At 54.6% G+C, this 22,192-nt stretch overlaps 1 protein-coding gene across 2 annotated transcripts in view; it reads left to right on the top strand.

The window, feature by feature from the left end:
* The window catches only part of tmem145 (transmembrane protein 145), a 60,880-nt gene that overhangs the window by 27,278 nt on the left and 11,410 nt on the right, over positions 1-22,192 (top strand). For both annotated transcript variants that reach the window (XM_059968204.1, XM_059968212.1), the window contains 7 exons: positions 1,607-1,678; positions 2,221-2,289; positions 15,687-15,767; positions 19,247-19,325; positions 19,937-20,030; positions 21,125-21,297; positions 21,924-22,044. In XM_059968204.1, the coding sequence (XP_059824187.1) occupies positions 1,607-1,678; positions 2,221-2,289; positions 15,687-15,767; positions 19,247-19,325; positions 19,937-20,030; positions 21,125-21,297; positions 21,924-22,044 (689 nt within the window). The remainder of the gene's footprint in view (positions 1-1,606; positions 1,679-2,220; positions 2,290-15,686; positions 15,768-19,246; positions 19,326-19,936; positions 20,031-21,124; positions 21,298-21,923; positions 22,045-22,192) is intronic.

The following is a 22,192-nucleotide window of genomic DNA, read 5'->3' on the forward strand; positions in this document are numbered from 1 at the left end:
TGAGATGCCTCCTTCCCCCGTGTGGGTGGTGGAGAATAGATTACTGTTAGAGGAGAGGCTGAGCGAGCTAGGGTTTTCTCATTGCAGTGAAGGAGGATGAGAGGTGGCATGCCTCTCATGGACAGCCAGAAACTTTTTCCAAGTCTGACGATCGCAAATACGAGAGAGCATAATTTTAAAGTTGGAGGAAAACATAAGGGGGGGTGTTGGAGGTAGGGTTTTTTACACAGAGAGTGGAGGGATAATGAAGTGCACTGTCGGGTTGGGGATAGATGCAGCAGTAAACGCTTGGGAGACTGGGGAGGGATTGAAGGAGAGTGGAAACTTGGGTCAGAAGGGTTAGATCTGCCGTGGTCACTTATGAATGACAGGACAGGACGGAGGGGCTGAATGGCCCGATTCTACCTTTTTCCCTCCAGGGTGACGGTGTGAGACTGGGAGGGAGGGATGGGGATGGAGGGAGGAGGAGAGAGTGGGTACGGATAAGGTGAATTTGGGGCAGGGGGTTTGAAGAGGCAAGGGAGGCCGAGATGTGACGGAGGGGGGAGCGACGGGAGAAAGAAAGTCAAGGGAAGGGGATGGGGAGGGAATTAAGGAGTGAAATGGGAAGGGGAGATGAGAAAATGGCAGTGATGAGGGAGGAGAGGAGTGAGGGTAGATTATTGAGTACAGGGAGGGATGAGAGGTTTGGGTGGGAAGGAAGATGGAGGGGAGGAGGAGAGATGGAAGGTTGCAGAGAAACCATCAGAATTAGATTAGATCAATTACAAAAAAATAAATGAATGGCACAAAAGAGGGATAACAAGGGATGATGTGTTCATGGACCATTCAGAAATCTGATGGCAGAGGGGAAGAACGTGTTCATGAATTGAGTGTGGATCTTTAGGTTCCTGTATCCCCTCCCCAGTGGTAGTAGTGAGAAGAGGGAATGTCCTGAACAGTGAGAGTCTTTAGTGATGGATGTCACCTTGAGGCGCTGTCTCGAGGTGGGGAGGGTTGTGTCCACAACCCTCTGCAGCCTCTTTCGATACTTTGCATTGGAGCCCCCACACCAGGCAGAGGTGCAGCCGGTCCGAATGCTCTCTGTGCTCCGAAGGAATTTTCTGGAGTCTTCAGTGACATACCAGGTTTCCTCAACCTCCCCTAAATTATGGCTGCTGACGTGCCTTCGTCACGATTGCATTAACGTATTGGGCTCAGGGTCAGTCCTGTGAGATGTTTATGCCCAGGAACCAAGAGAATGGAACAGAAGGGGAAGGACCCTTGAGAGCGGAGGAGAAACCCCAGGAATTTTATCCTCACTGGAAATCAAAGGAGATAGTTGAGCAGGTGGACATGCTCAGTTCTGGGGCATCCTGAGGAGCTCAGGGGAGTTGGAGGGGTTTTGAGATGGGATAAGGAAGGGAAGGAGTTCTCCACAGGGAATCGAGTCAGGAGGGAGCTGGAGATAACGGAAGACTGGGTTGGAACGAGAACAGGGATAGAATGACACAAAGGGGAAGAGAAGCTGGTGCAGATGCAGAAAGCAAGTCTGACAGGGCTGAGAGAAGAGGGGATGGGCCAGAGGGGACTTGGCCACTGTCCTGATGACCACCTTTCCCCACAGGGATCTTAGAGACAGACATCACCTTCCTGGGCATCTTCCTACTCCTCTTCTGCATCTCCTGTTACTTTGCCCGTGAGTGGACATCCCTTCAGGCAGACACCCCCTTGGCTGATGGGAGAGGGGGCAACGTAACCCTGAGGGTGGGGAGGTGGGGGTGCTGGGCAGAACATCAGGTGTTGGGGGTGAGTGGAGGGTGAGCAATGGAGAGGCTGGGGAGGAGACGGGAAAGGGATAGACCGGGTGAGAAGGGGAAGGGAAGAGTGGGTGTAACAGGGGAGAACAGGAATGAAGGACTGGGAATGGGGAGTGGGGAGTGAGGAAGGGGCAGGGAATGGGGAGATTGGAAAGTGGGAAGGGGAGGAGGAGGGAAAGGAATAGAGGGACTGGGAATGGAGAGAGATGGGATTGAGGAGGAGTAGTAGGAGGGATAGGGAAGGAAAGGGTGTGGAAGTGAAGATGGTGATGGAGGGAGCAGGACGGGAGGAGGAGGAAGGGAAGTGTTATGGAAAGTGGGGGAAGAAAAGGATGTCAGGGGCAAACAGGACAGGATGAGGTGCGTGTTGTGATGGGGAGGGGAAGGACTGATCTCCAACTCTGACTGCCCGCACTCACAGACCTGCTGAAGGCACGACTTCTCCTACATGTCACCTACAAAATGTTCCTGGTCGCCACCGGAGTAGAAGGTGAGAGTTTCCCATTTCCCCCTCTCCCCATCTTCCCTCCCACCCTCTCCCTCACCCTCTCTCCCACCCCTCTCCTCCCTCCCCCACATCTCTACCCTTTCCCCTCCCCCTCTTACCCCTCACCCCCACCCTCTCCCCATCTCCTCCCTCTCTCCCCCTTTCCCCACTCTTCCTCCTCTCCCACCCAACCCATTTGTATGTGATGGGACAGTGTGGAGGGAATTTCACTCTGTGTCTGACCCCGGGAGTGTGTGATGGGACGGTGTGGAGGGAGATTCACTCTGTGTCTGACCCCGGGAGTGTGTGATGGGAAGGTGTGGAGGGAGCCTCACTCTGTATCTGACCCCGGGAGTGAGTGATGGGACGGTGTGGAGGGAACTTCACTCTGTGTCTGACCCCAGGAGTGTGTGATGGGACAGTGTGGAGGGAGCTTCACTCGGTGTCTGACCCCAGGAGTGTGTGATGGGACAGTGTGGAGGGAGCTTCACTCGGTGTCTGACCCCAGGAGTGTGTGATGGGACGGTGTGGAGGGAGCTTCACTCTGTGTTTGACCCCAGGAGTGTGTGATGGGCGGTGTAGAGGGAGCTTCACTCTGTGTCTGACCCCAGGAGTGTGTGATGGGACGGTGTGGAGGGAAATTCGCTCTGTGTTTGACCCCAGGAGTGTGTGTTGGGAAGGTTTAGAGGGTGCTTCACTCTGAACTTCCTCCGAAGCAGACACAGAAAGGCCTCTACAAAGATGGCATACAACTGGCTGGACATGGGGTTTCCCTGATGTACTCCTCTTCAAATTGGAATGGGCGCCGTCAACGATCCATTGACCTTTACAAGGTATTATGTGGCAGTTGTATAAGAGCTGAACACAGGTTACAAAGTGTGGTCTGAGCCCAAAAGCAGAATGCCCACCAGAAAACTGTGGTCTGCCTTGTCAAGGGAAAGAAATGCTGCCAGGGACCCAGTCTCCTGAAGCAGGTAGATCAGGTGCTGAACTAGATGGACGTTATCCTGAATGCAGCGGCCTGGGACCAGATAGGATTGGCAGGATGGATCATCTGCCCAACACTAAGCTAAGGTAGTTGGCCATTGCCCAGGTGAAGATCTTATAGTCCAACAGAGAGACCAGATGCCAATTCTTTCACAGGCAGACGTCTTCCTTCATGACAGTTCTCTGCCACGAAAGGGCATCTGCCCAGTGGCTAGGCTCTCCCCAGGACAAAACTATAGTCATCCCTCAAGACACCCTAGAAAACCTAAAAAAACTGAACGATCAGGCTGTCCTGGCCAGGGTACTTGCCCTTCTGGAATGGTTGAAGGGCTGTAGACAGCTCAGCTCAAGTCAAGGGAGAAACCAGCAACAACAGGTCCTCTGGATTAACCATCAGCCAGACCTCACTGCATGTGAGATCAAGGACACGCAGGAGGAGCAGACTTCTTTGTAGATTCCATCAGGATTCATGGTGGAGGAGCCATCAGCAGCTAGTAACTCCACTACCTGTTTTGGGACTCCCCGCCTCTTCTCCTATGAGTGAAAGAAGGGTGAGCTATGGTCCAAACCCACAACGTTTGGATCTGCCTCGTGACTGCTGAACCTGCAGAGTCCTCTGGTTGTCTTTCTTCCTCTGGCACTCCTGCCATAACTGTGGGTCCCCAGCGGTTGGACTCAATCTCAGAGCCCTGCCTCCATTGACCTCCAAAAGTCCCTCCAACTTAGAACCCCGACATGGGCAAAGCCCACATCCCACCATACACATAGTGAGTAGATATCCTTCCATGCCTCCCTCTGGGTGGCCCGAAACACCCGGAACAAATCCCAGAATCGACTGTACTCCAGCAGCTGAGAAGCAGAGCCCACATCCTACCTGTGAGTGAGGAGAATCGAACTCCATCCACACGGGATGCAGAGCCCAGATCCTACCCGTGAGTGAGGAGAATCGAACTCCATCCACACGGGATGCAGATCCCAGATCCTACCTGTGAGTGAGGAGAATCGAACTCCATCCACACGGGATGCAGATCCCAGATCCTACCCGTGAGTGAGGAGAATCGAACTCCATCCACACGGGATGCAGATCCCAGATCCCACCTGTGAGTGAGGAGAATCGAACTCCATCCACACGGGATGCAGATCCCAGATCCTACCTGTGAGTGAGGAGAATCGAACTCCATCCACACGGGATGCAGATCCCAGATCCTACCTGTGAGTGAGGAGAATCGAACTCCATCCACACGGGATGCAGAGCCCAGATCCTACCCGTGAGTGAGGAGAATCGAACTCCATCCACACGGGATGCAGATCCCAGATCCTACCTGTGAGTGAGGAGAATCGAACTCCATCCACACGGGATGCAGAGCCCAGATCCTACCCGTGAGTGAGGAGAATCGAACTCCATCCACACGGGATGCAGATCCCAGATCCTACCCGTGAGTGAGGAGAATCGAACTCCATCCACACGGGATGCAGAGCCCAGATCCTACCCGTGAGTGAGGAGAATCGAACTCCATCCACACGGGATGCAGAGCCCAGATCATACCGGTGAGTGAGGGGAATCGAACTCCATCCACACGGGATGCAGAGCCCAGATCCTACCCGTGAGTGAGGAGAATCGAACTCCATCCACACGGGATGCAGAGCCCAGATCCTACCCGTGAGTGAGGAAAATCGAACTCCATCCACACGGGATGCAGAGCCCAGATCCTACCCGTGAGTGAGGAGAATCGAACTCCATCCACACGGGATGCAGAGCCCAGATCCGACCCGTGAGTGAGGGGAATCGAACTCCATCCACACGGGATGCAGATCCCAGATCCTACCCGTGAGTGAGGAGAATCGAACTCCATCCACACGGGATGCAGAGCCCAGATCCTACCCGTGAGTGAGGAGAATCGAACTCCATCCACACGGGATGCAGATCCCAGATCCTACCCGTGAGTGAGGGGAATCGAACTCCATCCACACGGGATGCAGAGCCCAGATCCTACCCGTGAGTGAGGAGAATCGAACTCCATCCACACGGGATGCAGAGCCCAGATCCGACCCGTGAGTGAGGGGAATCGAACCCCATCCACACGGGATGCAGATCCCAGATCCTACCCGTGAGTGAGGAGAATCGAACTCCATCCACACGGGATGCAGAGCCCAGATCCGACCCGTGAGTGAGGGGAATCGAACTCCATCCACACGGGATGCAGAGCCCACATCCTACCAGTGAGTGAGGAGAATCGAACTCCATCCACACGGGATGCAGATCCCAGATCCTACCCGTGAGTGAGGAGAATCGAACTCCATCCACACGGGATGCAGATCCCAGATCCTACCCGTGAGTGAGGAGAATCGAACTCCATCCACACGGGATGCAGAGCCCAGATCCTACCTGTGAGTGAGGAGAATCGAACTCCATCCACACGGGATGCAGAGCCCAGATCCTACCCGTGAGTGAGGAGAATCGAACTCCATCCACACGGGATGCAGAGCCCAGATCCTACCCGTGAGTGAGGAGAATCGAACTCCATCCACACGGGATGCAGAGCCCAGATCCTACCCGTGAGTGAGGAGAATCGAACTCCATCCACATGGGATGCAGAGCCCAGATCCTACCCGTGAGTGAGGAGAATCGAACTCCATCCACACGGGATGCAGAGCCCAGATCCTACCCGTGAGTGAGGGGAATCGAACTCCATCCACACGGGATGCAGAGCCCAGATCCGACCATTGAGTGAGGAGAATCGAACTCCATCCACACGGGATGCAGAGCCCAGATCCTACCCGTGAGTGAGGAGAATCGAACTCCATCCACACGGGATGCAGAGCCCAGATCCTACCTGTGAGTGAGGAGAATCGAACTCCATCCACACGGGATGCAGAGCCCACATCCTACCTGTGAGTGAGGAGAATCGAACTCCATCCACACGGGATGCAGATCCCAGATCCTACCCGTGAGTGAGGGGAATCGAACTCCATCCACACGGGATGCAGAGCCCAGATCCTACCCGTGAGTGAGGAGAATCGAACTCCATCCACACGGGATGCAGATCCCAGATCCTACCCGTGAGTGAGGAGAATCGAACTCCATCCACACGGGATGCAGATCCCAGATCCTACCCGTGAGTGAGGAGAATCGAACTCCATCCACACGGGATGCAGAGCCCAGATCCTACCCGTGAGTGAAGAGAATCGAACTCCATCCGCACGGGATGCAGAGCCCAGATCCTACCCGTGAGTGAGGAGAATCGAACTCCTTCCACACAGGATGCAGATCCCAGATCCTACCTGTGAGTGAGGAGAATCGAACTCCATCCACACGGGATGCAGAGCCCAGATCCTACCCATGAGTGAGGAGAATCGAACTCCATCCACACGGGATGCAGAGCCCAGATCCTACCCGTGAGTGAGGAGAATCGAACTCCATCCACACGGGATGCAGAGCCCAGATCCTACCTGTGAGTGAGGAGAATCGAACTCCATCCACACGGGATGCAGATCCCAGATCCTACCCGTGAGTGAGGAGAATCGAACTCCATCCACACGGGATGCAGAGCCCAGATCCTACCTTGAGTGAGGAGAATCGAACTCCATCCACACGGGATGCAGAGCCCAGATCCTACCCGTGAGTGAGGAGAATCGAACTCCATCCACATGGGATGCAGAGCCCAGATCCGACCCGTAAGTGAGCGGAATCGAACTCCATCCACACGGGATGCAGAGCCCACATCCTACCTGTGAGTGAGGAGAATCGAACTCCATCCACACGGGATGCAGATCCCAGATCCTACCCGTGAGTGAGGAGAATCGAACTCCATCCACACGGGATGCAGAGCCCAGATCCTACCCGTGAGTGAGGAGAATCGAACTCCATCCACACGGGATGCAGAGCCCAGATCCTACCCGTGAGTGAGGAGAATCGAACTCCATCCACACGGGATGCAGAGCCCACATCCTACCCGTGAGTGAGGAGAATCGAACTCCATCCACACGGGATGCAGAGCCCAGATCCTACCCGTGAGTGAGGGGAATCGAACTCCATCCACACGGGATGCAGAGCCCAGATCCGACCCGTGAGTGAGGAGAATCGAACTCCATCCACACGGGATGCAGAGCCCAGATCCTACCCGTGAGTGAGGAGAATCGAACTCCATCCACACGGGATGCAGAGCCCACATCCTACCCGTGAGTGAGGAGAATCGAACTCCATCCACACGGGATGCAGAGCCCACATCCTACCTGTGAGTGAGGAGAATCGAACTCCATCCACACGGGATGCAGATCCCAGATCCTACCCGTGAGTGAGGGGAATCGAACTCCATCCACACGGGATGCAGAGCCCAGATCCTACCCGTGAGTGAGGAGAATCGAACTCCATCCACACGGGATGCAGATCCCAGATCCTACCCGTGAGTGAGGAGAATCGAACTCCATCCACACGGGATGCAGATCCCAGATCCTACCCGTGAGTGAGGAGAATCGAACTCCATCCACACGGGATGCAGAGCCCAGATCCTACCCGTGAGTGAGGAGAATCGAACTCCATCCGCACGGGATGCAGAGCCCAGATCCTACCCGTGAGTGAGGAGAATCGAACTCCTTCCACACAGGATGCAGATCCCAGATCCTACCCGTGAGTGAGGAGAATCGAACTCCATCCACACGGGATGCAGAGCCCAGATCCTACCCGTGAGTGAGGAGAATCGAACTCCATCCACACGGGATGCAGAGCCCAGATCCTACCCGTGAGTGAGGAGAATCGAACTCCATCCACACGGGATGCAGAGCCCAGATCCTACCCGTGAGTGAGGAGAATCGAACTCCATCCACACGGGATGCAGAGCCCAGTTCCTACCCTTAAGTGAGCGGAATCGAACTCCATCCACACGGGATGCAGAGCCCAGATCCTACCTGTGAGTGAGGAGAATCGAACTCCATCCACACGGGATGCAGAGCCCAGATCCTACCCGTGAGTGAGCGGAATCGAACTCCATCCACACGGGATGCAGAGCCCAGATCCTACCCGTGAGTGAGGAGAATCAAACTCCATCCACACGGGATGCAGAGCCCAGATCATACCGGTGAGTGAGCGGAATTGAACTCCATCCACACGGGATGCAGAGCCCACATCCTACCTGTGAGTGAGGAGAATCGAACTCCATCCACACGGGATGCAGATCCCAGATCCTACCCGTGAGTGAGGAGAATCGAACTCCATCCACACGGGATGCGGATCCCAGATCCTACCCGTGAGTGAGGAGAATCGAACTCCATCCACACGGGATGCAGAGCCCACATCCTAACTGTGAGTGAGGAGAATCGAACTCCATCCACACAGGATGCAGATCCCAGATCCTACCCGTGAGTGAGGAGAATCGAACTCCATCCACACGGGATGCAGAGCTCAGATCCTACCCGTGAGTGAGGAGAATCGAACTCCATCCACACGGGATGCAGAGCCCAGATCCGACCCGTAAGTGAGCGGAATCGAACTCCATCCACACGGGATGCAGAGCCCACATCCTACCTGTGAGTGAGGAGAATCGAACTCCATCCACACGGGATGCAGATCCCAGATCCTACCCGTGAGTGAGGAGAATCGAACTCCATCCACACGGGATGCAGAGCCCAGATCCTACCCGTGAGTGAGGAGAATCGAACTCCATCCACACGGGATGCAGAGCCCAGATCCTACCCGTGAATGAGCGGAATCGAACTCCATCCACACGGGATGCAGAGCCCAGATCCTACCCGTGAATGAGCGGAATCGAAGTCCATCCACACGGGATGCAGAGCCCAGATCCGACCCGTGAGTGAGCGGAATCGAACTCCATCCACACGGGATGCAGAGCCCAGATCCTACCCGTGAGTGAGGAGAATCGAACTCCATCCACACGGGATGCAGAGCCCAGATCCGACCCGTGAGTGAGCGGAATCGAACTCCATCCACACGGGATGCAGATCCCAGATCCTACCTGTGAGTGAGGAGAATCGAACTCCATCCACACGGGATGCAGAGCCCAGATCCGACCCGTGAGTGAGCGGAATCGAACTCCATCCACATGGGATGTAGAGCCCAGATCCTACCAGTGAGTGAGCAGAATCGAACTCCATCCACACGGGATGCAGAGCCCAGATCCTACCCGTGAGTGAGCGGAATCGAACTCCATCCACACGGGATGCAGAGCCCAGATCCGACCCATGAGTGAGCGGAATCGAACTCCATCCACACGGGATGCAGAGCCCAGATCCGACCCGTGAGTGAGCGGAATCGAACTCCATCCACACGGGATGCAGATCCCAGATCCTACCTGTGAGTGAGGAGAATCGAACTCCATCCACACGGGATGCAGAGCCCAGATCCTACCCGTGAGTGAGGAGAATCGAACTCCATCCACACGGGATGCAGAGCCCAGATCATACCGGTGAGTGAGCGGAATTGAACTCCATCCACACGGGATGCAGAGCCCACATCCTACCTGTGAGTGAGGAGAATCGAACTCCATCCACACGGGATGCAGATCCCAGATCCTACCCGTGAGTGAGGAGAATCGAACTCCATCCACACGGGATGCGGATCCCAGATCCTACCCGTGAGTGAAGAGAATCGAACTCCATCCACACGGGATGCAGATCCCAGATCCTACCTGTGAGTGAGGAGAATCGAACTCCATCCACACGGGATGCAGATCCCAGATCCTACCTGTGAGTGAGGAGAATCGAACTCCATCCACACGGGATGCAGATCCCAGATCCTACCTGTGAGTGAGGAGAATCGAACTCCATCCACACGGGATGCAGAGCCCAGATCCTACCCGTGAGTGAGGAGAATCGAACTCCATCCACACGGGATGCAGAGCCCAGATCCTACCCGTGAGTGAGGAGAATCGAACTCCATCCACACGGGATGCAGAGCCCAGATCCTACCCGTGAGTGAGGAGAATCGAACTCCATCCACACGGGATGCGGATCCCAGATCCTACCCGTGAGTGAGGAGAATCGAACTCCATCCACACGGGATGCAGAGCCCACATCCTAACTGTGAGTGAGGAGAATCGAACTCCATCCACACAGGATGCAGATCCCAGATCCTACCCGTGAGTGAGGAGAATCGAACTCCATCCACACGGGATGCAGAGCTCAGATCCTACCCGTGAGTGAGGAGAATCGAACTCCATCCACACGGGATGCAGAGCCCAGATCCGACCCGTAAGTGAGCGGAATCGAACTCCATCCACACGGGATGCAGAGCCCACATCCTACCTGTGAGTGAGGAGAATCGAACTCCATCCACACGGGATGCAGATCCCAGATCCTACCCGTGAGTGAGGAGAATCGAACTCCATCCACACGGGATGCAGAGCCCAGATCCTACCCGTGAGTGAGGAGAATCGAACTCCATCCACACGGGATGCAGAGCCCAGATCCTACCCGTGAATGAGCGGAATCGAACTCCATCCACACGGGATGCAGAGCCCAGATCCTACCCGTGAATGAGCGGAATCGAACTCCATCCACACGGGATGCAGAGCCCAGATCCGACCCGTGAGTGAGCGGAATCGAACTCCATCCACACGGGATGCAGAGCCCAGATCCTACCCGTGAGTGAGGAGAATCGAACTCCATCCACACGGGATGCAGAGCCCAGATCCGACCCGTGAGTGAGCGGAATCGAACTCCATCCACATGGGATGTAGAGCCCAGATCCTACCAGTGAGTGAGCAGAATCGAACTCCATCCACACGGGATGCAGAGCCCAGATCCTACCCGTGAGTGAGCGGAATCGAACTCCATCCACACGGGATGCAGAGCCCAGATCCGACCCATGAGTGAGCGGAATCGAACTCCATCCACACGGGATGCAGAGCCCAGATCCGACCCGTGAGTGAGCGGAATCGAACTCCATCCACACGGGATGCAGATCCCAGATCCTACCTGTGAGTGAGGAGAATCGAACTCCATCCACACGGGATGCAGAGCCCAGATCCGACCCGTGAGTGAGCGGAATCGAACTCCATCCACATGGGATGTAGAGCCCAGATCCTACCAGTGAGTGAGCAGAATCGAACTCCATCCACACGGGATGCAGAGCCCAGATCCTACCCGTGAGTGAGCGGAATCGAACTCCATCCACACGGGATGCAGAGCCCAGATCCGACCCATGAGTGAGCGGAATCGAACTCCATCCACACGGGATGCAGAGCCCAGATCCGACCCGTGAGTGAGCGGAATCGAACTCCATCCACACGGGATGCAGATCCCAGATCCTACCTGTGAGTGAGGAGAATCGAACTCCATCCACACGGGATGCAGAGCCCAGATCCTACCCGTGAGTGAGGAGAATCGAACTCCATCCACACGGGATGCAGAGCCCAGATCATACCGGTGAGTGAGCGGAATTGAACTCCATCCACACGGGATGCAGAGCCCACATCCTACCTGTGAGTGAGGAGAATCGAACTCCATCCACACGGGATGCAGATCCCAGATCCTACCCGTGAGTGAGGAGAATCGAACTCCATCCACACGGGATGCGGATCCCAGATCCTACCCGTGAGTGAAGAGAATCGAACTCCATCCACATGGGATGCAGATCCCAGATCCTACCTGTGAGTGAGGAGAATCGAACTCCATCCACACGGGATGCAGATCCCAGATCCTACCTGTGAGTGAGGAGAATCGAACTCCATCCACACGGGATGCAGATCCCAGATCCTACCTGTGAGTGAGGAGAATCGAACTCCATCCACACGGGATGCAGAGCCCAGATCCTACCCGTGAGTGAGGAGAATCGAACTCCATCCACACGGGATGCAGAGCCCAGATCCTACCCGTGAGTGAGGAGAATCGAACTCCATCCACACGGGATGCAGAGCCCAGATCCTACCCGTGAATGAGCGGAATCGAACTCCATCCACACGGGATGCAGAGCACAGATCCTACCCGTGAGTGAGGGGAATCGAACTCCATCCACACGGGATGCAGAGCCCAGATCCTACCCGTGAATGAGCGGAATCGAACTCCATCCACACGGGATGCAGAGCCCAGATCCTACCCGTGAGTGAGCGGAATCGAACTCCATCCACACGGGATGCAGAGCCCAGATCCTACCCGTGAGTGAGGAGAATCGAACTCCATCCACACGGGATGCAGAGCCCAGATCCTACCCGTGAATGAGCGGAATCGAACTCCATCCACATGGGATGTAGAGCCCAGATCCTACCAGTGAGTGAGCAGAATCGAACTCCATCCACACGGGATGCAGAGCCCAGATCCTACCCGTGAGTGAGCGGAATCGAACTCCATCCACACGGGATGCAGAGCCCAGATCCTACCCGTGAGTGAGGGGAATCGAACTCCATCCACATGGGATGTAGAGCCCAGATCCTACCAGTGAGTGAGCAGAATCGAACTCCATCCGCACGGGATGCAGAGCCCAGATCCTACCCGTGAGTGAGCGGAATCGAACTCCATCCACACGGGATGCAGAGCCCAGATCCTACCCGTGAGTGAGCGGAATCGAACTCCATCCACACGGGATGCAGAGCCCAGATCCTACCCGTGAGTGAGCGGAATCGAACTCCATCCACACGGGATGCAGAGCCCAGATCCTACCCGTGAGTGAGCGCAATCGAACTCCATCCACACGGGATGCAGAGCCCAGATCCTACCCGTGAGTGAGGAGAATCGAACTCCATCCACACGGGATGCAGAGCCTAGATCCGACCCGTGAGTGAGCAGAATCGAACTCCATCCACACAGGATGCAGAGCTCAGATCCTACCCGTGAGTGAGTAGAATCGAACTCCATCCACACGAGATGATGGTCCAAGCACGACACTGCTGCAGAGAAGACCCCAGCACGCGGAAGACATACGCCCGAGAGATATTGGGGTGGTCTATGTGGGACTCTGCTCCTCTAGACCTTCTCGAGATGGGACTAGATTCAGAATATGATGCTGTCCCCAGGGCCGATGGAGCTCTGCAGTGTGGACACCTGATGGAATAGGTGCATTTGCAACATCCCGCGCTGAAGTACTTCATCCAGGCACATGGCCAGGTGGAGCAGACTGCTGTGAACAATATCCTGCACTTTTGTGATTTTTGGCTGAAAAGTTAGGGCCAAGAAAACTGCACCCCACTAGAGAAGGAGCTGAGGTGGCTCGTGTAGACCTGTCCTTGCCATTCCAGGAGCCAGGTGGGCTTGTCTCCTCGGACCGTCTGGGTGTCTTGCAGGAAACTCACCACTTCTCCTGTCCCTGAGAATTTGTTAAAGCTGCAGAGAAGACCCCTGCTGCCATTCAAATTGAGACCAGCTGTGGTGAGCACCGTATCGGGAGTTTGTTGGGACTCTGCACCAGTTCCCTTCCAGCTGAGGCCAGAGTCAATCTGGCCCAAAAAAGAGCGAGACTGTTCTTGGCCCTCCAGGCTCGAGTAGTGCCAGTTACCTTGTGACCCACTCTGAAGGGGTGTGGCTGCCTCTCAGTTTGATGCCCCTTACTAGGTCATCCAGGGATGTTTTAAGCTGTCACCTATCATTCCCGGATACTGCATTCCCCTTCCCCTTCCATCTGATGATGACTTGCAAAGGTTTTGCCAACCTGGGCATGTGCCGTCCAAGACCCTTGCCTGAGAGTGAGAGGGGCTGGTCGCCACTTCCCCAGTATATCTGTGACTGAGGGGGCACTAATAAATCCTGGGTGGAGCTGTCCGGGGCAGCCTCAATCTCCAAAGCAGGGGCAACAGCTTCCTGTGCACTCATTCCACCCACCGCAGAGTTCGGGGAGGCTTCTGAAAGGTTAGTTTTGAGGCCGACCTGAACCGGGATTCCCACCCACACCGATGACCCTCCCAAGTGTACCCTCTCTCACTCCTACTGGGAGAGGAACTCCTCTTCTTGTCAGAAGAGCACCCAGGTACAGGGACCACCAATTCACCAACCCTGTCCACCCACGCACCTCCCTCAGCCTCCCACTGCCCTTCAGGCAAAGTAGGTTCCTTGATACAGGGCACAGGGGCAGGCGTGAGCTCTGAGCTCTCAGGGGCCTTCTTCCTCGGGTGTTTGGACTTCTTCGCATTCCTGCCCAACGGGTTCCCCACCTGAACCGTAGGGGCAGAGGTAGAGGAAGCGGCAGAAGCAGGCACAAGAGTAGGAGCAGGGGCTGTGGTGCCAGAGGTAGACTGCTTGGGCCAGGGATCGGAACAGTCCCTCCTACATTTCCCCATGGGTGCTCAGAGCTGTGGTACACCTGGTAGTCTACTCCTTTGTCCCGGACAGTAAACCGGCCTGCGGCACCCTGTATAAACCCTGTATAATCCCTGCTAGAAAGGGATTACACTGTGCAGGGTGCGTCTCTTAAACTGGCAGTGACCTCTGATCTTACTCATCCCAAGAGGGCTTGATGAGGAAGGAGGACTTCATCGGGATTAAAGAGCTTGTTGTGCTTGAGGACGATGCATTGTGTGGAAGCGGTCACCAGCTCCATCTGCAAAAATGTGCCTTCAGCTGTGAGCCCTTGACTGAGAGCCCGGTGCACCAACTCGGCAGTCATCAGGTGCACCACCACCTTCCCCGGACTCTTTCTCAGAGGCCACCGCCCTGCCTACACTAACCATGGCCTCCATGCACTGTCCGAACACTTTCTCAGAGGCCACAATACAGACTACTCCCACCATGGCCTCCAAGCACTGCTCCAGATTATTCCAGGGTGTAAAATTCATTGCACCTGCGTTCGTCCTCCACCGACCGCAACAGACTTGCCGAGGATGGTGAGGCAGCCGCCCTTGCATAGTTCCCTGGAGGTCTGTGAGTGCCAGGAGACCGATCCAGTGTGGTGGCGTAACAGTGTGAGATGAGAAACAAATCGAATAAGCACTGCTGAAATATAAGCAGCAATGTCTGCAGCGAGTTGTGTTCCTGGATGGAAAAATTTGGAACCTCCTGCAGTATCAGTAGATCCCATTGGTCTGGTCACCCTGAGGTTTTGGGGTCCCGAGAAGTGCTGGGACAGCTGGCAGACAGTCCAGAGCCGCTTAAGCCGCGGGCTAGAAGAGCAGTCTTCTGTTGCCAGGGCAGTAGGAAAGAGCCCCTCACTCGGAGGCACCAGAAATTCCAATGCCAGGAAAGGCTCCTTTGGCCTCAAAGAACTCCCAGGCCACAAAAGGTTGAAATGACCAAACCGGGAGTGACAGTGTGGTAGGACGGTGCGGAGCGAGCTTCTCTTGGTGTCTGACCCCAGGACTGTTTGATGGGATGGTGCGGAGGGAGCTACGCTGTGTGTTTGGTGGGATGGGGAGATGTGCGTGTGGTGTGTGTGAAATCAGACTTATCATCCAGGGCACGAGTGAGGATTGAATTCCTGCAGACTGTCTCCCATGCACCTCCCTCCCCACGTGCTCACGCTGGTTTCTGTGTTTCAGTCCTCAGCCTGCTGTTTTTCTGTATTTACTGGGGTCACTACGCTACAAATGGAGTCGGTAACCACTCTATCAAAATCCTGGGTATGTCTGGAAATTGGGAATGGGTGAGGGGTAGGGGCAATGTGAAGGATCTTAGGGCCTGGTTGTATTGCCCAGATACCGTACATTTGAATGAGGCAGAATTTGCCGGAGAGATAGGGGATAGATTGAGGAGGAAGAGAGAAGGATAGCTTCTGCGGGGGAAGGGGAAGAGATAGAGTAGGGGGGAAAGAGTGAGGAGATAGAGAAGGGGAAAGTGGAGATAGAAGTGGAACGGGGTAAAATAGTGAGGGGGTTTGTGGTGAGAGTAGAGATTGTGGAAGGTATAAAGAGACAGCAGACCAGAGTAAACAGAGTTGGCAAGAATTTGCAGAGATATGAAGGGGAGAGACAGAGAGAGACAATGGCAGAGAGAAAGTGTGGGAGAGAGGTGTCAATTTGGGGAGATAGATATGGGGGGGAATAGCAAAGGAGATAGAGTGGGGAAAGTTTGGGAAAGATAGGGAGAGAGTGGGAAGAGAAAGTGTGTGAGGGGGAGAGTTTGGGGAGAAAGGGGATGAGTTTGGGGAGAGAGGAGAGTAAGTGGAGGGAGGGGGAGAGAATGCAGAGAAAGGGGAGTTTGAGGAGGGGGTAATTTGAGGAGAGGGAGGGGGGAGTTTGGGGAGAGAGGAGAGATTTTGGAGGGAGAGAAAGAGGAGAGAGTTCTGGGAGAGAGGGGTAGAGAGATGGGGAGAGTTTGTGGAGGGGGAGAGAGTATGGAGAGAGAGGGGGGAGAGTTTGGGGAGAGAGCAGAGAAATTTTAGAGGGAGAGAAAGAGAAGAGAGTTTGGGGGAGAGGGGTGGAGAGCTTAGGGAGAGTTTGAGGAGAGGGGTAGAAGTTGAGAGAAGGAAGAGTCTGAGTACAGGGGAGAGCTTGGAGAGAGAGAGAGGAGAGAGAGTTTGGGGAGAGTATAGGAAATGAGAGAGAGAAGGGAGAGTGTAGGAAGAGAGAGTTTGGGGAGAGACGGGTAAGTTTGGAGAGGGGGAGTTTGGGGTGAGACTCAAGGGGAAAGACGGGAAAGTTTGTGGAGAGAGACGGAGAATAAGGAGAGAGAGGGGTAGTGCGGAGGACTTGGGGATTATGGGGAGAGATGGGGGACTATGGGAAGAGAGAGGAGGGAATGGGGAGAGAGTGGGTTTGCAGAGAGAGGGTGTGAGTTTGGGAAGAGAGGGAGAGAGATGAGTGAGTTTGAGCAGAGAAAAGAGAGTATGGTGGAGAGGGGAGGAAGGGGAAGAGCTTGAGGAGAGATGGGGTGTATTCAGGAGAGAGAGGGGAGAGTTTGTGGAGAGAGTGTGGAGAGTTAGGGGAAAGAGCAGAGAGTTTGGCGACGGGAGAGAGGGAAGAGTTGGGGAGAGAGGGAAGTTTGGGGAGAGTATTGGAAAGGAGAGAAAGAAGGGAAAGTAAGGGAAGAGAGAGAGGAGAGAGTTTGGGGAGAGAGGGTGGAGGGTTTGGAGAGAGAGGGTGGAGGGTTTGGGGAGAGAGGGTGGAGGGTTTGGAGAGAGAGGGTGGAGGGTTTGGAGAGAGGGTGGAGGGTTTGGGGAGAGAGGGTGGAGGGTTTGGAGAGAGAGGGTGGAGGGTTTGGGGAGAGAGGGTGGAGGGTTTGGAGAGAGAGGGTGGAGGGTTTGGAGAGAGAGGGTGGAGGGTTTGGGGAGAGAGGGTGGAGGGTTTGGAGAGAGAGGGTGGAGGGTTTGGAGAGAGAGGGTGGAGGGTTTGGGGAGAGAGGGTGGAGGGTTTGGAGAGAGAGGGTGGAGGGTTTGGGGAGAGAGAGAGAGTTTGGAGAGAGAAAGAGAAAAGAGTTTGGTGGGAGAGAGGGGTGGAGTGTGGGGAGAGAGGGAAAAGTTTGGGGAGAGTATGGGAAGGAAAGAGATAGTTTGGGGAGAGATGGGGAAAGTTTGGGTAGAGGGAGGAGAGGGTGTTTGAGTGGGGAAGGGAGGAGAGGATGTTTGAGTGGGGAATGGGAAGGAGAGGGTGTTTGAGGGGGAGGGTTTGAGGAGAGAGAGGAAAGAGTTTAGGGAGAGAGGGTGGAGAGTTTGGAGAGAGGGGAGAGAAAGAGAAAGGAGTTTGGGGAGAGAGGGAGGAGTTTAGGGAGAGTGTAGGAAGAAAGAGAGAATCTGGGGAGAGACGGAGGAAAGTTTGGGTAGAAGAAGGAGAGCATGCTTGAGGAAGAATGGGGAGGAGAGGGATTTTGAGGGGAATGGGGAGCAGAGGGTGTTTGATGGGGGATGGGGAGGAGAGGGTTTCTGAGGGGAATAGGGTGTTTGAGAGGGTAGAGGGAGTCTTTGAGGGGAATGGGGAGAAGATTGTGAGGGGGAATTGGGAGGGTGTTTAAGAGGAATGGGGAGAGTGTTTGAGGGGAATGAGGAGGGGTGTTGGTTTGAGGGCTATTGAGGATGAGAGGGTGTTTGAGGAGTGTAATCCTCAGGGAAGACAGTCTCTGGCCCCGCCAGACTAATGAAATCTGAGGTGCAAAACCTGCTGTTTGTGTGATCTGTTCCCTGTTACAAATCAGTACCACAAAATTACAGACAGTACACCATATGTAATTAAATTATTTAGTTTTATAATTCTTAATTTGACTAAAGGGTTAGTATAGTAAAACAAGAAGAAAAGGGCCCATTTTAATGAAACAGTCTAATGTGCACGTTGGAGCTCACAGTCTCCCTTCCATCGGTCCTCCATCGATTTCCCCGGGCTTCATCGACTCCCGGCCCCACTCCACGTCCATTCCGTCCTGGTGTCTACAAACTCTCCTTTCTGGCATCTTCTCCCTTCATCTTCTGCCGAACAAAAGACCCAAATCACCTCGCTCTCAGGCACACAACAAGAAAAAACACTCAGCATTGGACGGCGCACATTCCAAAGTCCCATTATCTCTAGTCATAACCCAAACATTGCTGGTACAGAAAAACCATTATCTTAGCAGCAAAGAGGGTGTTAGAGGAGGAATGGACTGGAGAGGGTATTTGAGTGGGACTGGGGAGAGGGTTTGGTGGTGAATGGGCAGGGGATTGTGAGGGGGACTGGAGAGTGGAGGGTGTTTGAGGGGGAATGGTGTCAGTGTTTAAAAGGGAATTGGGAGGGGAGGGTACTTGAGGGGGTATAGGGAGTCAAGGGTGTTTTGGGGGAAGTGAATTTGAGGGGGAAAGGGGAGGGTGTTTGAGGTGTAATGCCAAGGAGAGGATTTAAAGGGAATGGGAGGGAGAGGTTGTTTGAGGGGCAATGGTGAGGGGAGTGCATTTGTTGGGGAATGGGCAGTGTGTTATGGGGTGGGGGTGAGGTTTGGACGGGGTTGGAAATGGGGGTGAACGGTTAGTGGATCAAGGAAGGGAATGGGGAGAGGAGAGTCAGGGGAACAAATGAGGGTGTGATGGCTTCCTGGGGGGGCAGGAGTGGATGGGGTCGGTGGGAGTCAGATGGGCACTCGACGCTGGCTCTTTGCCCCACACTTAACCTTCACCATTTACTGTCCATGTCCCCCACAGCCAAACTGTTAAACTCGGTCAGCTTCCTGGTCTTTCTGCTGCTGCTGATGGTGTTGGCGAAGGGCTTCACCATTACCAGGTGAGCGAGCGTCGAGGATTACCGACACTGGAAACCTGTATCCCAGACCACTCCCTACCATCCCTCTGATCATCCCTCCTCTACCATCCCTCCGATCATCCCTCCCCTACCATCCCTCCCCTACCATCCCTCCCCTACCATCCCTCTGATCATCCCTCCTCTACCATCCCTCCGATCATCCCTCCCCTACCATCCCTCCCCTACCATCCCTCCCCTAACATCCCTCCGATCATCCCTCCCCTAACATCCCTCCGTTCATCCTTCCCCTAACATCCCTCCATTCATCCTTCCCCTACCATCCCTCCGTTCATCCCTCCCCCAACATACTTCCATGCATCTATCCTTTCATACCCTCCTCGCCTTCATGCCTGCAGCCCTCCCCAATGCAGCCTTCCCCCGCAGCCTTTCCCCTCCTGCACCCTGTCCCCCACACCCTTTCCCCCTTCCCCACACCCTTCCACCCTCACCTGCACAGTCCCCCGCCCCCTTTCCTTGACCACCTTCCTGACTCCCCTTTCCACCCCCCAATTCCCCACCCTCCCCCTTCCCCCCCCCCCCCACTCCTGCAGTACTGACTGATGGATTAAGTTGATTCCCCCTCCTCCTCTCAGGGGCCGGATCAGCTACAATGGGTCGGTGAAACTGGCCGTGTACATGACCCTCTACACTATCACCCACGCTGTCCTATTTGTCTATGAGGCAGAGGTAAGCTCCTGGGCGGGGACTGTCTGTCCGGTGACAGTTTGGGAAAGGGATAGGACGGGTCCACGAGTTAAACTCTTCAAGGCTAACTTTGATGGGGTTTGACAAGGGCTCGCAAAAGTCCCTGGGAGAGGCTGTTGGCAGCTTATGAAACAGCTAGCAAGTGGAAGGGCTTCATGCAGTGAGACTTGGTTCCTGTTAGAGTGAAGAGCAAGCCTGCTAGGAGTACGTACCCTGGCTGATGAGGGTTCCAGTCAGGCAGGTACAGGCAGCTGGGATCAAGTGAACCGCTGGTGGAGTGTAGGAGCACATTTAGGAGGGAAATCAGACAGAAATCAGAAATCAAATGTATTGGAATCAGATCTGGAATAAGAGTGACAATCAGGTTCATGTATTGTGCGTACAGTGAAACAGAGAGTGAAATCAGCCAGGTGCGTTAGCAACCTCTTTTGCTTTTGGCACACCTCAGAGGCAGGGTGACTATCATGGACATACGTCCTGAAATTTCTTGCATTGTGGCAATATTACAGTGCAAGACGTAAAAGGTAGTATAACTTACAATACGAAGTAAAATCAGTCGTGCAACAGAGGAATAATGGGGTAGTGTTCATGGATTTATCACCGTTCAGAAGTCAGATGGCAGAGGGGAAGAAGCTGTTCCTATAACTTTTAAGAGTAATCTGAGGGGATGCTGGGTATATGGAAGGCAGTGTTTGATACAGGTACAATAACTTTAAAAAGAAATTTGGACAGGTAAATGCTTAAGGTTTGGAGCAAATGAGTCAAGTGCAACCATATAGGAGCTGTTAAGGAACACACAAGATAGGCTGAAAGGTCAGTTACCATGGTGTAATACTAACTCTATAAAAGCCTCTCTCCCTGTTCTGTTGCTCTCCCGCCTCCCCCATATCTCCCCGTTCTCTCTCTCTATCGCTCTATCCCTCTATCGCTCATCCCTGTCTTTCCCTTTCCCCTCTCGCATCTTTCTCTTTCACCCCCAAACGCTGTCACCCCATCTCCCCGACCCTCGTCCCTCTCCCCCCTCCCTCTCTCTTGCCCCCACTCACCTGCTGACGATGTCCACGTCCCGGCGCCAGTTCTTTGACCCAGGGCAGGTGCTCTACACGTATGAGTCTCCAGTGGGATACGGGCTGATGGTGCTGCAGTGTGTGGCCTACCTGTGGTTCAGTTACGCTGTGTACATCACCCTGAAGCAGCACCCGGAGAAACAGGCCTTCTACATCCCCTTCTTCGCCGCCTACACCCTCTGGTACGTGTTTGCCTTCTGCCCATTACTGAGGGAGGGGAGGGGGAGAGAGAGAGAGAGAAGCGCACGTACACACAAAGGACGGAGATATATACACACAGAGATATAAATGCACTTGGCTTGAAACAGACCTACCTCACTGTTTCACACCCCCCGCTCCGCACCCCCTCTCTCTCTTTTATTCTCTATCTCATTCTTGCACTCTTTTCACACGCAGATACATAAATGCACTGCACACACACAGACATGCACACACATAGGCACACGTGCACACCCCCCCCCCTCTCCAGGGTGCCTGTTCTACTGAATCTGACTCTCACACACACACACTTACTTTATATCTATTTCCTCCACCTGTCTCCGAGTTGAACCTCCAGGTGTTGTGCTGAGCGGTGGGAGGGGGAGTGTAATGCTTGGGATTCTGGTCGAAATGCAGATATCGCCATCTCAGCGTGCAGACGTCCGGTTTGTCAGTGACCCAGCTCCAACCCTGAAAAGGGGCGGCGACAAACTCTGGGAGAACGTGGGGAATGCTCGGGGGAGAGGGGCGGAGAAGTAAAGAGGGCGAGCAGTCGGGGAATGCTGTCAGCGGGAGAGCGGCTGGAAGGTCAAACTTCCTGTGTTTGCAGGTTCATCGCTGTCCCTGTCACCGTGCTGATTGCTAATTTCGGCATCCCGAAGTGGGTGCGGGAGAAGATCGTGAATGGGATGCAGCTGGGCATTTCTCTGTATGCGCATACTGTCTTCTTGGTGAGTTTGGTCCCAGGAACTCTTTCCCCACTCCCGAAATCTCCTCCGCACCCTCCCTCCCGTAGTCACATCTGCTGTGCTGGGACCCCGTGGAATGGCAGAGAATTGTGGACATCACAGAAACCAGACTCCCCTTCCCTGACCCCGT

Source organism: Hypanus sabinus, chromosome 1, assembly GCF_030144855.1.
Source record: "Hypanus sabinus isolate sHypSab1 chromosome 1, sHypSab1.hap1, whole genome shotgun sequence".
Lineage (NCBI taxonomy): Eukaryota > Metazoa > Chordata > Chondrichthyes > Myliobatiformes > Dasyatidae > Hypanus > Hypanus sabinus.